Genomic DNA, 14,771 nt, shown 5'->3' with positions numbered 1-14,771 from the left:
AAAAGTCTCACTCATGTCTGAGAGTATAAGGCACTTGGTTGGGCTATGGCCGGCCGATCCACGGCCAGGAAGTGGCCGCTGATAAGCGCGGCTAAAATTTTTGTCACATTTTAACCTAGCTGAGTAGAATCCAACTCACACGCGATATAAATTAACTCGAATTACATCGAATAACTAACAGTAAAAATTGTTGACTGCAATCAATCATAATTGCTGACGGCAATCAATGATAATTGTTGACGGCGATCAATGATATTTGCCTACTGATATCAATAATTATTACTTACGGGAGTAAATGCCGATTGTTTATAGCAATCAAGGCTGGTTGTTTATGACAATCAATGATGATTATTTTGGTTGAATGTCATGCTTACGAGTTATTCACTTGTTGAATACACTAATTAACTCGTATCGCCCAGCTCACTATATCTGCTTTTCAGGTTTCTATAAATCCTCGATAATCAGTATGAGGTGTGATAAATCGCTGCTTAGCTTTTATAATCAATAGCCAAGAAGCAGGTGAGTACGCCCTCTTTAATGCACTGAAAATGAAGCTGTACGTTGTTCATTGATGATAAATCGTAATATTTTCGTCGTTCATCACAGAATTTATATCCCGTTATCTATTGCTGCATCGATGAAACGGAGAGGGAACGGACTGGTCTCGATGTTCACCAAATCGATTCTGCTTTGATGTCGAAGCGCCTTCAGTGTAATGGTCGAGATCTAGACCTCGTTAGAGATGTTCATGAGAATTGTTTACTGCTTTCGTATATTCAAATCCCTTTCCTTTGAATTTGTTTGTAATATAATGGCTCTTTGTGCATAATTAATTGATGCTCCATTAGCTAATTAAGTTGGGATTTTAATAAAATAAAAAATAAATATATTGGAATAAAATAAAAAAATCCCAACAAATAGTTGGGATTTTTAAAGGTGCAGGTCAAATGTTGGTTCAAGTCCAAGAGATGACCTCATGGTGCTTGTTCGAACCTATAGAGCTTTTATTCGCTAGTGTGAAACGTTTATGCATTGACTTTTTTGGCAATCGTTAAATTTTGATGGAACATATATGACATTCTTTACTATTATATAATATAATACTTTACTAAATATAATTATCTTATAATTATATTTAAATAATATGCCGCTGCAGACTTCACAAATAAAATTATTTTGAGTATGCGCTAGTTTAAGAAATTTTTTGCTGCTTTGATTCTGGATAGAGTAATTAAAAATGACCATGGGTCAACAGGAATGGGCGACTGTACCTCATAAATTATAATTATTATTCTTAACAGTTTCCGATGCCGACGCAAGATTGCTCGGTCATCACTAATGTATAATATAATTCAAGTTAAGCGTTAACGATCCTTCCACAGGATTGTCGGACTATTGTGATATTTGATAATTATTGAAGTTAACAGCTTCCGATGTCCCATACAGGATTGCCCGACTATAACAATACTTGTATGTAATTATTATAAAATTCAACAGCTTCCAATGTCCCATACAGGATTGCCTGACTATCACAATACTTGTATATAATTATTATTCAAGTTAACCGCTTCCGATGTCCCATACAGGATTGCCCGACTATCACAATACTTGTATGTAATTATTATTATATTTAACCACTTCCGATGTCCCATACAGGATTGCCCGACTATCAGATTCTGCCTGACTACGACTCAGACTATTCGAACAGGAGCGGCAGGAAGCAAGCTAAGGGTAGGAGGCGAGATAGGAAATGCAGGAAGAGAACGAAGAGCAGGAGGTCATCGGGTAGGAAATAAATCTTTGGTCTCTTTAATAATTCTTATTGTAATTCTTTTGAATGAAGGCTTGCGCTGGAATACAGGCTTGGGTGTGTCGTTGCCTCGGTGTTTGCTTTCTTATAAATTAGAAATTCTTTCATGTTTTCAGGACAAAATGATCCTGAATTAAATTTCAAAATTTTGCATGATGAAAATCTATTAATATTATATGACTCCAATATTATACAATATCTATTAAATATTTGTAGCCTAATTTGATAAAATTATAGTTTGACTCACTTGCTTTGAAATTACACTGGGATCAAAAATAATAAATGAATTTATTAATATGTTTAGGTGCAATGAATATATGTAGTTTGGGTGGAGAAAAATTCTCGTTTTCAAGACATATCGCGACGAGAAATATTTTTATAATCAAGAAATTTTAATTCAGAACATCAGATATACACATGGGGTTTTTGCATATTCTAAATTAAATAAAAGATAGTAAAAATGCTATAATTAGAGTGGGCTTCTTAAAAAAATTGATCGGTTCTACACCCCCAAGCTTTGTACCTCAGTAGCAAACAGAGAGAAAACTTTCCAAATTAATTTGAACACAATTATTAATTTACAATTTTCTCGTTGGTTTCGAACACGAGTTTCAACTTGCTGCCTCGTCTGTAATATTTTCTTGACCTTATTCGGACGTAATTGATTATTCGGCCTGGAAAGAAATTTATTGTACTGCATTTCTCTCTGAGTTTGAGCCTCGGCTTGTTGTTGTTCGCCTTCGTTATTTGTTTCGTAATCATTCCTTTGTTGCTCGAATTGTCACGTTTACGTTGGAAGTTGCCCGCCGTTTATAACACGTGTATGGTATTCGTGCCTGAACCTACATTGATTAATTTATTTCCACTAATAAACGAAATGTCAATAAGTTTTTATTTGCAAAACTTTTCATGAATTTTCATTCAAAAGAAGAGTCATGTTTGGAAAAATTCTCAGTGTGTGATAGATTTACTTACAAATCAAGTTACGTTACGTTTTGTTTGCCTTTGGTACAAACTAAATTATTGTTCCATTCTTCGAAGCAATTGTATATTCATAAATGTTTAACATTTTCTTTGATTTAACAAAACATCTTGCAATCAAATATGCTCATTTTATTTCAATTAATTAGTTTTTTATGGTAAATTTTTCTCTTTTCTAAACAATAATATAGACATAGTTTGTAATTACGCAGAGAAACACACTTTACCACCCATTGTACACGTTCAAACACAGAAACTTCATTAACTTTATTACCTCATCGATCTTCTGATAGACACCATAATTTTCAAATGACGATCATGCCGATCTCCTTTGTATTTTTGCGTCATTTGTTTCGGTGGTATCAGCACTTCGCTAATTACGCTCGTCAAGGGTTGTCTTCGTTAGCGTTGGGTGCTTCTATTGCATCAAGAATTTTTTCGGTTGTCTTTCATTCGTGATGTTGATTCCTTGGTTAATTTATTGGTCGATTGCAACCTCTGAATAGGGAAATTATTATTAATTATATAATTATTAAATAGATCGGAGATCATAATGAAAAAAGGGTTTGTGGAAAGTTAGGAGTGAATTGTTTGAATATGTTCGTCAAGGTGTTGTCTTTCGATTATCTGCTTTGTCTCACATGAGTTATATCCTGCAACTGCTTCTACTAACTTAACTATAATGATGTTTTCTTTTCTGTGTTGCAGCTGATTCTTTCCTCGACAGTTCCTTAATAATTGCAAAAATGCATACTGGTAGTTGTGTTCTAATTTCCTAACCCATTTCCAAGCTTCTACTACCAATAACACTAAATTACTATTCGCCCAAGGCCTTAAATTGCTGTGCGCTTCTACTAATAATATATTGTTATAAATATTATTAACATCTCCCCATTTTATAAGCTGATATGTGTTTTTACTGCCGAACTGAAGAATTCCTTAATTAATTTAGAGTCGGCGAAGATTGGTCTAAAATGCTCAAGATTTTTTCTAAAATGCTCAAGATTGTTTTTACGTAAAAAGTATTATTTATTACTTTGACGCGACGCCAACATAGACCTCGTGAATACGATTTTACTGTACAAAGAACCGAACAGAATTTTCCCTCCGGCACTTGAGATGTTACCTACTTTGAGAAATTGCTGTGTTGTTTTCATCCGATTTCTTAATCTTTCATAAAGGCTTTGCAATTTAAAATTGTCAGAACACTGGGCGTTAACTTGCCATTCTAACTTTCGGGCAATAGTTACCAGAAACAAAAAACGCATGCGTTGTCCATGCAAATAAGCCCTGCAGTATCCAATTTCATCTGAACCGACCATCAGGGTTAGGTTATCTTAGAAATTAACAACACTTGGCAGTGGCGTGAACACAACCTCAACCTGAGATCCGTATAGAAGAAGAAAAAGTACTTGAATTACACTAGAAATAACGATTGGTTATATTGTTCAAAAATTGACACGCTTTCCGTAAATAGCACTGATACACTCTTTTGCCTCAACACGTACTTTGTAGTGGCATGAGCAAAATCCTCAACCTGAGATCCTTATAGAAGAAGAAAAAGTACTTTAGTTACGCTCGAAATAACGACTGGTCATATTGTTCAAAAATTGACACGCTTTCGGTAAATAGCACTGATACACTCTTTTGCCGGTTAAGTTACACGCGAAATAACGACTGGTCATATTGTTCAAAAATCGACACGCTTTCTGTAAATAGCTCTGATACACTCTTTTGCCTGGCCGAACTGAGTCTGGATGACTCATAAAGAAGCAGAAAATGCATCACTTTTAAACAAAGTCTCCTCATTTCCCTGAAAGTGAACTTTTTGGCAGCCGATTCTTTCTGTGGAAACAACTCATATACGTCTGGGAAATAAGGAAATTAAAAATTAATCAAAATCGTCTCCAATTCGATGCAAACTCACAGCTGATTTATCGAAAAGAAAAGAGTGCTGCAGGAAGATAACAGTGCTCGAGATGGGCAACAAAAAAGTTGTTTTACTGGCGGAGATGTTTACAAATGTTAGAAAAAAATTAGTAATACTAAGCCATTCTGCAATTTGAATATGACGAACATAATTATTTAACTGATTACGCCGTATTATTTAATTGATTACGACTCATTTCAAAATAAATCTTATATGCGAGTTTCATTTAATATACTAAATGCGGAATCTCGCTTATTTGCCCTACTACCAATAAGTTTTGCAATATGTCTTCTTTCATTCAAGAAAAGAATTCAATTCGGCTTAAAATTATGTTTTCGCTCATAGTATTCATTTCATGTAGGGAATGACATGATTTTGCTAAGAAAAACTCATTCTATTCATAATACCATAAATTGTTCAACTTGACACAAGTCAAGTTTTACTATAAATAAGGCGTGCATGAGTGCTCAGGATGTTGCTAAGAGTTTCCTACCAATTAAGAAATTAGGTCTGAAACTCTTATCCGCGACGCCACCTCTTCGTGTGAGCCTGTACGATCACAGCTTAGGCCTAAAAGAGGCTCTAGGGATGCAAAGAACATTCATCTCACGTGCACCAGCGCCAAACTTCATAAAACAACAGCGCAGCTCTAGGCCTCTTCTACAGATGCTGCAACTCCACTCAAGGCCTTCACAAATTAGAGGCAAAATCCCGAGTAAGATTTGCCATCCTCAGCTCCCGGGGGCTGCAATGAGCTTGAGGAGAGACTGATTTTTTTTCAGCGTTTTGATGGTTGGTGTGATTGTAAATGTGAGCTGAAAAACATTGAAGGAGGTCTGGTGAAGAGGCTTCAATAGTGAAACGAAACCGGTTTTCACTTATTTTTGCCACCTAAGATTTGCCATCCTCGGCTCCCGGTGGCTGCAATGAGGAGAGACTGAACTGATTTTTTTTCAGCTTTGATGGTTGGTGATAGTGAATGTGCGGTGAAAAACATTGAATGAGGTCTGGTGAAGAGGCTTCAATAGTGAAACGAAACCCGTTTTCACTTATTTTTGCCACCTAAGATTTGCCATCCTCGGCTCCCGGTGGCTGCAATGAGGAGAGACTGAACTGATTTTTTTTTCAGCTTTGATGGTTGGTGATTGTAAACGTGCTCTGAGAAGCATTGAAGGAAGTCTGGTGAAGAGGCTTCAATAGTGAAACGAAACCCGTTTTCACTTATTTTTGCCACCTAAGATTTGCCATCCTCAGCTCTCGGTGGCTGCAATGAACTTGAGGAGAGACTGAACTGAGTTTTTCAGCTTTGATGGTTATGATTGTAAATGTGCGCTGAAAAACATTGAAGGAGGTATGGTGAAGAGGCTTCAATAGTGAAACGAAACCCGTTTTCACTTATTTTTGCCACCTAAGATTTGCCATCCTCAGCTCCCGGTGGCTGCAATTAATGAGCTTGAGGACAGACTGAACTGATTTTTTTTCAGCTTTGATAGTTGGAGATAGTAAATGTGCGCTAAAAAGCATTGAAGGAGGTCTGGTGAATTACGCTTCAATAGTGAAACTTCAATTACATTACATTACTTCAATTACATTATGAAACTTCAATTACATTACGCTTCAATAGTGAAACGAAACTCGTTTTCACTTATTTTTGCCACCTAAGATTTGCCATCCTCAGCTCCCGATGGCTGCAGTGAGCTTGAGGAGAGACTGAATTGATTTTTTTCAGCTTTGATGGTTGGTGATAGTGAATGTGCGGTGAAAAACATTGAATGAGGTCTGGTGAAGAGGCTTCAATAGTGAAACGAAACCCGTTTTCACTTATTTTTGCCACCTAAGATTTGCCATCCTCGGCTCCCGGTGGCTGCAATGAGGAGAGACTGAACTGATTTTTTTCAGCTTTGATGGTTGGTGATTGTAAATGTGCGCTGAAAAACATTGAAGGAGGTCTGGTGAAGACGCTTCGATAGTGAAACGAAACCTGTTTTCACTTATTAACTTTGCTACGGATCAGTGCGATGCAATTTTTAAAAACAAATGAGGGCTCAATATTAGAGAACCTGTAATCAATTCAATACTTAAATTATATTAGTTTGCCTAGTGCAACTTGGCAAACTAAATATAAAATAAATATAAAGTTGCAGTAGTAAAATATACTATAAATATACTAGTGCAATTTTTTATATTTAGTAGGAATGAACTACTAAATATAAAAAACTACTACTAATTTCTCATTAGTAGGAATGATGCTATCATAATTAATTGCTAAAAAACGAGATTATTTGCTAGCTAGTTTTTGTCTAGGGATGTTTTCCCACCGAAAGAAGATTTTCTGCCAAATTCATAAATTTTTATTGTATCAACTATACATTCCCGTGGAAAGTTTCTTCTGATAAATTTAAACGATTAGAACCTCTGCATGGAGAATTTTAATGAACCATTTATTGGTTCTCTTTTCGGAATTATTTTTCACTTATTTTATTTCAAGAAAATACATTCATGAATAAAACATAATGTAAATTTTCAATATTAAAAAAATGTATTATGATGCTCATTCACTTGAGCTTCCACGAACGAAAAAGAGGATGGGCGGTTCCAATTCAACTAATTTGAAATACCGCACGTTGCAATAGAGGCTTGCGCCGAACATACCAGGACTTACCAGCTAGGATAAATACCAGAACTTGCCAGCTATGATACCTATATCAGGACTTACCAGCTAGGATACATACCAGAACTTGCCAGCTAGGATACCTATCAGGACTTACCAGCTAGGATACATACCAGGACTTACCAGCCAGCTAGGATACATACCAGGACTTACCAGTTAGGATGCATACCAGGACTTACCAGCTAGGATACATACCTGGACTTGTGCTGGTTTCTGCTGCAATGTACCGGCCATGACGCTCACAAACACGCTTCGTCTTGCTCCAGACGGGCCTCATATTTTTCCCACTATTTACCAAGGATATTTTGGGAGAAAGTATAGAGTATTTAGCGTGGATTGCTGAGCTGCTCGTCTGGACGATAAATAATTTCCTGCACTAGATGCCAAGCATTGCTTCTCGGCGAGACTCGTGATAAAGTTTTTACTTGATAGTCTTTTTAGCGCATTTTCTTATTTATGGAAAAAATGCACTATTATGCTCGTCATATCCGTCTGTCTGTCCGTCCGTCTGTCTGTCCATCCGTGACCTCAAGTTTTCGTCAACGAGAAAATGCGCTCTCTGTCACTCACTGCAGTGAGTACTGAGTTATATTTTTTTTATGATAGACGAAGTCCATGACAATGAAAGCTGAAAATCATCATCGCTCGTGGTGTACTTAGCTTCAACTTATGTACTCTCAGGGACATCTCCTATGATCATCAATAAGCGTGAAATTAGTGTTATTTTACCCTTTTGCTTGAACTTTTACCTGAGAAGCTGCAGAAAATATTTTTCACTGTCACTAATTTTATTAATTTAAAGTTTTTACTCCATATTACGCTCGCAAAAGCCGTGAGTTGCGGCTTTGAAGTCCACTTCTCTAGGAAGTCATTAATATTTTCATTCCTTTTTCTTTCTGAAACTTTGCTGTATGGCACGAGTTCGCATTTCCTAGAAAAAATCAGGTAATGCTTCCGTAGCTTTGTATAATGCAAACTTAATGGCAATGTTTTGATGAACATTTTTAAAATGGATGGCTTTGAAACGATTGTCGATGTTATAAATTAATATTTTACGTTATTTAGGACATTTTTGCATAAAAATTATGATTTTCGTCAATGATATTCCAAAGACCTGGAACCTAGAGTTATCGTCAGTAAATGAACAGTTCCTAGCTAGCTACTTTAGTTTCATGACAGCTTAAGTGATTAACGAGCTAACACTGAGAAGCAGCTAAGCACTATGTTAGTGATGGGTTTTATTTTTACTTGTGCTATCCACCTTCACTGGAACGTCTAATAGAAGAAAGACCAACTCAGAGACAATAATAAGACTCCAGCTGGGCCTATACTTAAAAAAGTTAAGAGATCGTAAGTTCATCAGCCAATCGTTGACGGCCTTTCAAGCAAAATCCACCAATCATAGACAAGAAAATAGAGCGTAAGTACTTACGTTCACTTCGCGAAGTTTGAAAGTAAGACTCCGGAGGAACACTTTTCTTTTCGCGCTCTCCCATTCCTTCGTCTCACGTAACCAAAAACTGACCCACGGAACCATAAAAGCTTCAGTGAACATCCTTCCAGTTAGCAGGGAACTTTTCTTGAACTGTTGTATATAAAAACAACTTTTTATTAATGCAACTCAGCTGCATTTCTGATACCATACAAAAGTTTATTGTATCCAAAACCGCCGTATTTTTACAACCAGACAGCAATTTAATAGAGACCTGGCTGCTTTATATTTGATATAACACAGCTCAGCGAAAAAAAATGTTGCGCATACGTTAATCATTAAACTTAATTCGGAAATCAGTTTGTGAACAAAAATTATTCCCGTATAAATAATCATTAGTATAATGTTGTTATTACTTCAGGCTCTAACGAATGGGTTTCTTTGATTCGTAAACGCTAACTTCCGATGGGTTGTTGGGGTTATTATAGGATTGGTCCAGGTTCAAAGTTTATTACAGTAGAACAGCAGAACAGATGAGGGAAGTTCTCCTACAAATAAACACGCATTTAATTAAATTAATTAAGCACAACTAATAACCAGACAATTACAACAAAATTCTATGCATATTTCTCACAGTTATTCTAATACAGACTAGATTACCCAGACGCTTACCATGAGCAAGAATACCTGCGACTGGCTTTAGTAAGTAACAATAATGAATGACCAAACCGTAAGACAGGCCCTTACACTATTTGGTTTGATGTTGCCAGAAGATCTGTTGCAAAATTCCTAAGACCAAAAATCCCTTACAATTAGATTCCATTCAATCTAATTTACAACCGATGAGTGTCAAGCTATAGAGTTTTCATAATTTATTAAGCTCGATTCGAAAATAAAATGTCACAGCGTCTTCAGAATTTCAACACTGTACTACCACGTTCAATTGTTATCTGTAATCTTTTCAATATAATATTCTCTACTGCTTCAAGTGAATCAATCAAATCTACTCACTTATTCCTTAATCCAGTCGTCTTACTATCACCGTATTCTCCAAGGCACGGCAATAACTCTTAGTAAGTGCTTGTGCGGGACTGCGGTTAACTGTTGTATAAATTTCAGTTAACATTCTGCCTCATGTGGCATGTGGTCTAAGAATAGTGAGTGCTTGTTCACTCAGGCGCTAGAGTCTCGTTAGCTCTTAGTTGGCAATCACTGCAACAGAAGCTCGAGCAAGTCATGCTACCGTTTGCTTTAACACGATTCAACATGGATGCCTCCACCAACAATGAATTTAACATCGTTGTCTCTTGGATTCCGTCTGTATTAATTCTTGAATATATAGTTTAGTTTGAGATTGTCTATTAAACTGAACAGGCATTGCTGGCAGCTTCTGCAGAGATCGCTGCATTAATTTGTTGCATATGAGAGAAGGAATGAATGAATCCTGACCGCTGCTGTCCCATAAACTAATATGATCTTAAAAGGATTTCTTGTCTCATTGCCTCAATAACTTCGTGCATTTACGACTCAAACATAAAATCGTTAGTATTTAAATACGTTATTATGTCTTGTCTATGGAAGCTCGTTCACAAAGGTAATTTTGGACATGCATGTCAGACGGACGACACGGATGAACAGATTGGACTTTAATCCGTCTAACGGACGACGGGATATAAATGTATGGAAAAAGCATAGGCTTTATCCTCGTTGACAGGCCTCTGGATGGAAAGTATAACATGGATGAAATTTCTCGCCGTCTCACAAACTGGAGCAGCTACGTCAATATTAATGGCAGGATAGAAAAATAATCCTGTTTGCATGACAAAAAGGCGTGTACGACGTCGCTTGCAAAGCGTGACGCCATCCATGTTAGATAACGAGCAATAAGTGAACGCCAACCTAGAAAATAATCCTTACTTTTGTAGACCATTTAATAGAGGTACCGTCTTCTAGTCGCTCATTATGTCCAGGGACCATACTTTCAAAATTAGCTATATAAGTGAACGTAAGTATTTACGCTCTATTCTCTTGTCTGTGATTGGTGGATTTTGCCTGAAAGGCCGTCAATGATTGGCTGATGAACTTACGATCTCTTAACTTTTTCTGAAAGTATATGTTCTGATTATTTGGCTGGGACCGAAACTTTGACCGTTAGAAGCTCAAATATTGACAATAATTTCGTATTTTCGCGGAATTTCGACTAGATATGGCATGAATGTTAAACTAATCAGCTTTCGTACTGATATTATGTATTTATAAAAATAACTACACTCTACATCATATGCTTTCCCCAACTTGCATAACTATTAACAAAATTAAATATATTCATCCTGAGTACATTTCAATGATCTGCTTGCTTACTCGATTCGTTATTAACTTGTGTTTGTTTAAAAACCTACTAACAAGAATAATTCTATACGTTTTTTATTTTTTGAACAGATGATTCAGCTTGTCACCGAAATGTTCTCATTAATTGAAGATATGATAAATTTACTTGGCGTTCTTATAGCTTTTAAATTCTTGATTTATAACATAGCCTTAAGACTTTATATCCTGTTATGCACGGCCATGTGAAGTAACATTTCAGCCATTTTCGCTCATGCTACTGCTACATTACGAGGTACTAATCTCATTACAATACTAATTCCACATTAAGTTATACTGATCTCATTACATCACCCATTCTAATGAAATTTCGTGATAAAAATGATAACCTTGTGGCAACCCTGTCGACCACTGATCGGTCATAAGTACTTATTAATACATTTTTTCCTACTACTTTTCCCCAATTTAAACATTGCATTGGACATACCAAATTACAATTCAAGTTATACCAAATTCAATTCAAGTTCAAGTGAACATATAGTGCAAATAATTTTCATTTGAAAATTGTTTCATGCTTTTAAACAGTTGAGAAAATTAAATGAGAAAGATATTTTAAGAAATTCTTTCATATTAAAACAAATTTTACTTCGCCTATAATATTCTAATATTTCGACACATTAAGAAGTAAAGTAAAGGATAATGAAAGCTGATAACTTTCCAAGGTTGACTTACACCCACAATGGAACTCGAGAATTATTTAAAATTAAAGTATTACTTTACAATTTATTATTGATTTTGTCCTTGATGTTTACTTTTCTCCGCGGCAAATTTAAATTTACTGATTCCGTTCCTATGCATAGGTTCAGGAATGAAACGCAAATTCAGAAATCGGGAGCATAATAATGCCATTATTCATTTCTACCAACAAAATGGTCTCTGTGTCCTCATTTTACCAATTAATTTCGCTGATCATGACAAAACTATTAGTTTTGTCGGAACTATCACCACCGTTTTACTAATTAATTTCTCTATTCGGTTACACTTTTAGTTTATCACCACCGTTTTACCAATTAATTTCCTTTTTGCGACTACACTATTAGTAAATAACCACCACTCTCAATTCCAACTACAGTTTTATTTTATCACCACCTTTTTACCAATTAATTTCTCTGTTTCCACTTCACTTTTTGTACATAATCACCATTTTACCAAATAATTTCTCCGTTTCCACTTCACTTTTAGTTCATAATTACCATTTTACCAATTAATTTCTCTGTTTCCACTTCACTTTTAGTTCATAATTACCATTTTACCAATCTCTGGTTCCGTGGCACTGAACGGCTTGACTACAACTCACCGAGAGGTGGTGTATCCGTACAGGTGGGTACATAGTACCAGCATTTGATGTGCCTACATCTTATGTACCTTTATCTCACGTACCTACATCTCATGTATGAACCTACATCTCATGTACCAGCATGTTATGTGCCTGCATCTTATGTACCTACATCTCATGTACCAGCATGTTATGTACCTACATCTCATGTACCTACATCTCATGTACCTACATCTCATGTACCTACATCTCATGTACCTACATCTCATGTACCTACATCTCATGTACCTNTTTCACGCACAACTTATTTCTCTCTTCTTTCACACACAACTTATTCCTCTCGCACAGACCTACTTCTTTCACACACAACTTATTTCTCTCGCAAAGACCAACTTCTTTCACACACAACTTATTTCTCTCGCACAGATCAACTTCTTTCACGCACTCCTTATTTCCGTGTTGCAGGGCAACATCACGCGGCCGTTCATCAAAGTGTCTACGACGGAAGCCCCTTTGTAAGCTCATCGTTATTGGTCGTCTTGCTTGCAGCCTCGCTGCCCGTTGCTCTGCTGCTGCGGGACCGACATTTTTGGCTCGGCCAGCGTCCTTGGTCGTCCAACGGCTGCGGCTGAAGAACTAAATTATATTATTTAAGTCTATGTCGTAATGTATGTATTTTAATTGGCGTTTCCTACATCAGCTAACTCCAAATTGGACTACGCGAAGAATGGAAATGGTAAACGGGTTGTGAAATTGTGGCCAATTTCACATGTGGGATGATTTTCTACCTCATGTTTTCCTCATGAGTTAAGTGAATGATTATATATCGATGTTGAGAAAAGAAGCTGATGTCAATCTAGAAACTAAGAAAGAATAATCGTATGTAAATTTATAGACAAGGAAAAAATAAAACTTATTAATTAATTATTACCGCTTTAAAGATTTTTTCTTTTCTCATTTCATTCTCATTTCATATTTCGTATATTTTATTGGTTAATTGCTTCTTTTATCTACCCGTAACTATGTCTCAAATATACTCCCGTGTTGGACAGGCATTGCGATTTATTTCGTATACTCTTATTGAAGATATATTTTCTGTCACCGAATGGGCTGCTGAAACCCAATTTTCTGAGAAACTTTGATCTTACATTGAGTTTAACGGTTATTTCTTGTTGTTTAAGTTCTCATTTGAACTTTTAATTAAATTAATTTTTATTATCAGAGTTCATACTTAAGTTAGCCTAAATGGTTATTGATTTCGTTCTTTTACTTCCTCCAGCGATTTGATCAACGTGGCTAAGGTTGTAACTATTCATTTATATCTCTACAAAGTAATCAGATGGAATTTCCATTTTAAATGGTTATTGATTTCGTTCTTTTACTTCCTTCAGCAATTTGATCAACGTGGCTAATGTTATAACATTTATATCCCACAACACAATCGGATGGAATTTTCATATATTCGTGGTGAGTTCAACAATTTACAGCTTATATTAAAGGAGTAAACAATAATAATTACAATGATTATCTGCCGTGAACTGATGATCAGAGGCTATCGTGAACTCAATAGAAACAAGCAAGCAGGGAGTCGACTTTGGCTAGAACTTGGAGCTGCCACAAGGGACAAACAAACCAATTGAAACAAACGCTTACTTGATATTAATCTTTCATTTTCAATATTTATCTATATTTTTTACGTTGCGAATTTTTTTCGCGGGATTAGTGTTCTATCTAATTAGCGACAGCCAAATCGGCCTTCCAATTTCAAATTTAAATTTATTCCCAAGCTTTACATTTAATATTGATTAAGTATTAATATTTTACCCAACTCAGACAATAAATCATGTTCAGATTATTGCAGATTAGCGAAAGTGATTTCAATTATGAACGCAATCCAGAAATGGCTTGAATTCTATCACAAATTAAATTTCTTGATTAAAATTTAGTCTCTAACATGATTTTGAATCAGAAGTATTTACGGATTTTTGCAAGGATCTGATTGAAAAAAAGTTATTTACGTGTGTCAATTATACAAAAAAAATTTTTCCGACTATAATTATCATTGCACAGTGTATATGTACGGAAGACTTCAATCTTTACCATTAAACTTAACATTTTTTCTAAGGAAGAGGCTAGGAGTAAAGATGGGAGAGTTCAGTGCCTTACCTGTAATAAGAAATGTAAAGTTTACATTAGAAATAGATTATAATGCATTGTAAAGTAGTAATGTTTAAGACAGTCTATGTAAAATTATTCTCTTAGGCGTAGAAAATAATTCGTAGTCCT

The 14,771-nt window shown here is 35.7% G+C and overlaps 1 protein-coding gene across 1 annotated transcript in view; it reads left to right on the top strand.

The window, feature by feature from the left end:
* The window catches only part of LOC108669470, a 114,704-nt gene extending 101,587 nt beyond the window's left edge, over window positions 1-13,117 (top strand). The window contains exons 6-7 of the mRNA XM_018156812.1: window positions 1,657-1,785; window positions 12,951-13,117. Coding sequence (XP_018012301.1) covers window positions 1,657-1,785; window positions 12,951-13,117 — 296 coding nt within the window. The remainder of the gene's footprint in view (window positions 1-1,656; window positions 1,786-12,950) is intronic.
* Window positions 13,118-14,771: the final 1,654 nt, after the last annotated feature.

The sequence above is a fragment of the Hyalella azteca genome, unplaced genomic scaffold, assembly GCF_000764305.2.
Source record: "Hyalella azteca isolate HAZT.00-mixed unplaced genomic scaffold, Hazt_2.0.2 contig7540, whole genome shotgun sequence".
Classification (NCBI taxonomy): Eukaryota; Metazoa; Arthropoda; class Malacostraca; order Amphipoda; family Hyalellidae; genus Hyalella; species Hyalella azteca.
The sequence above is the reverse complement of the archived record's forward strand: the minus strand, read 5'-3'. Positions and strand labels throughout refer to the sequence as shown.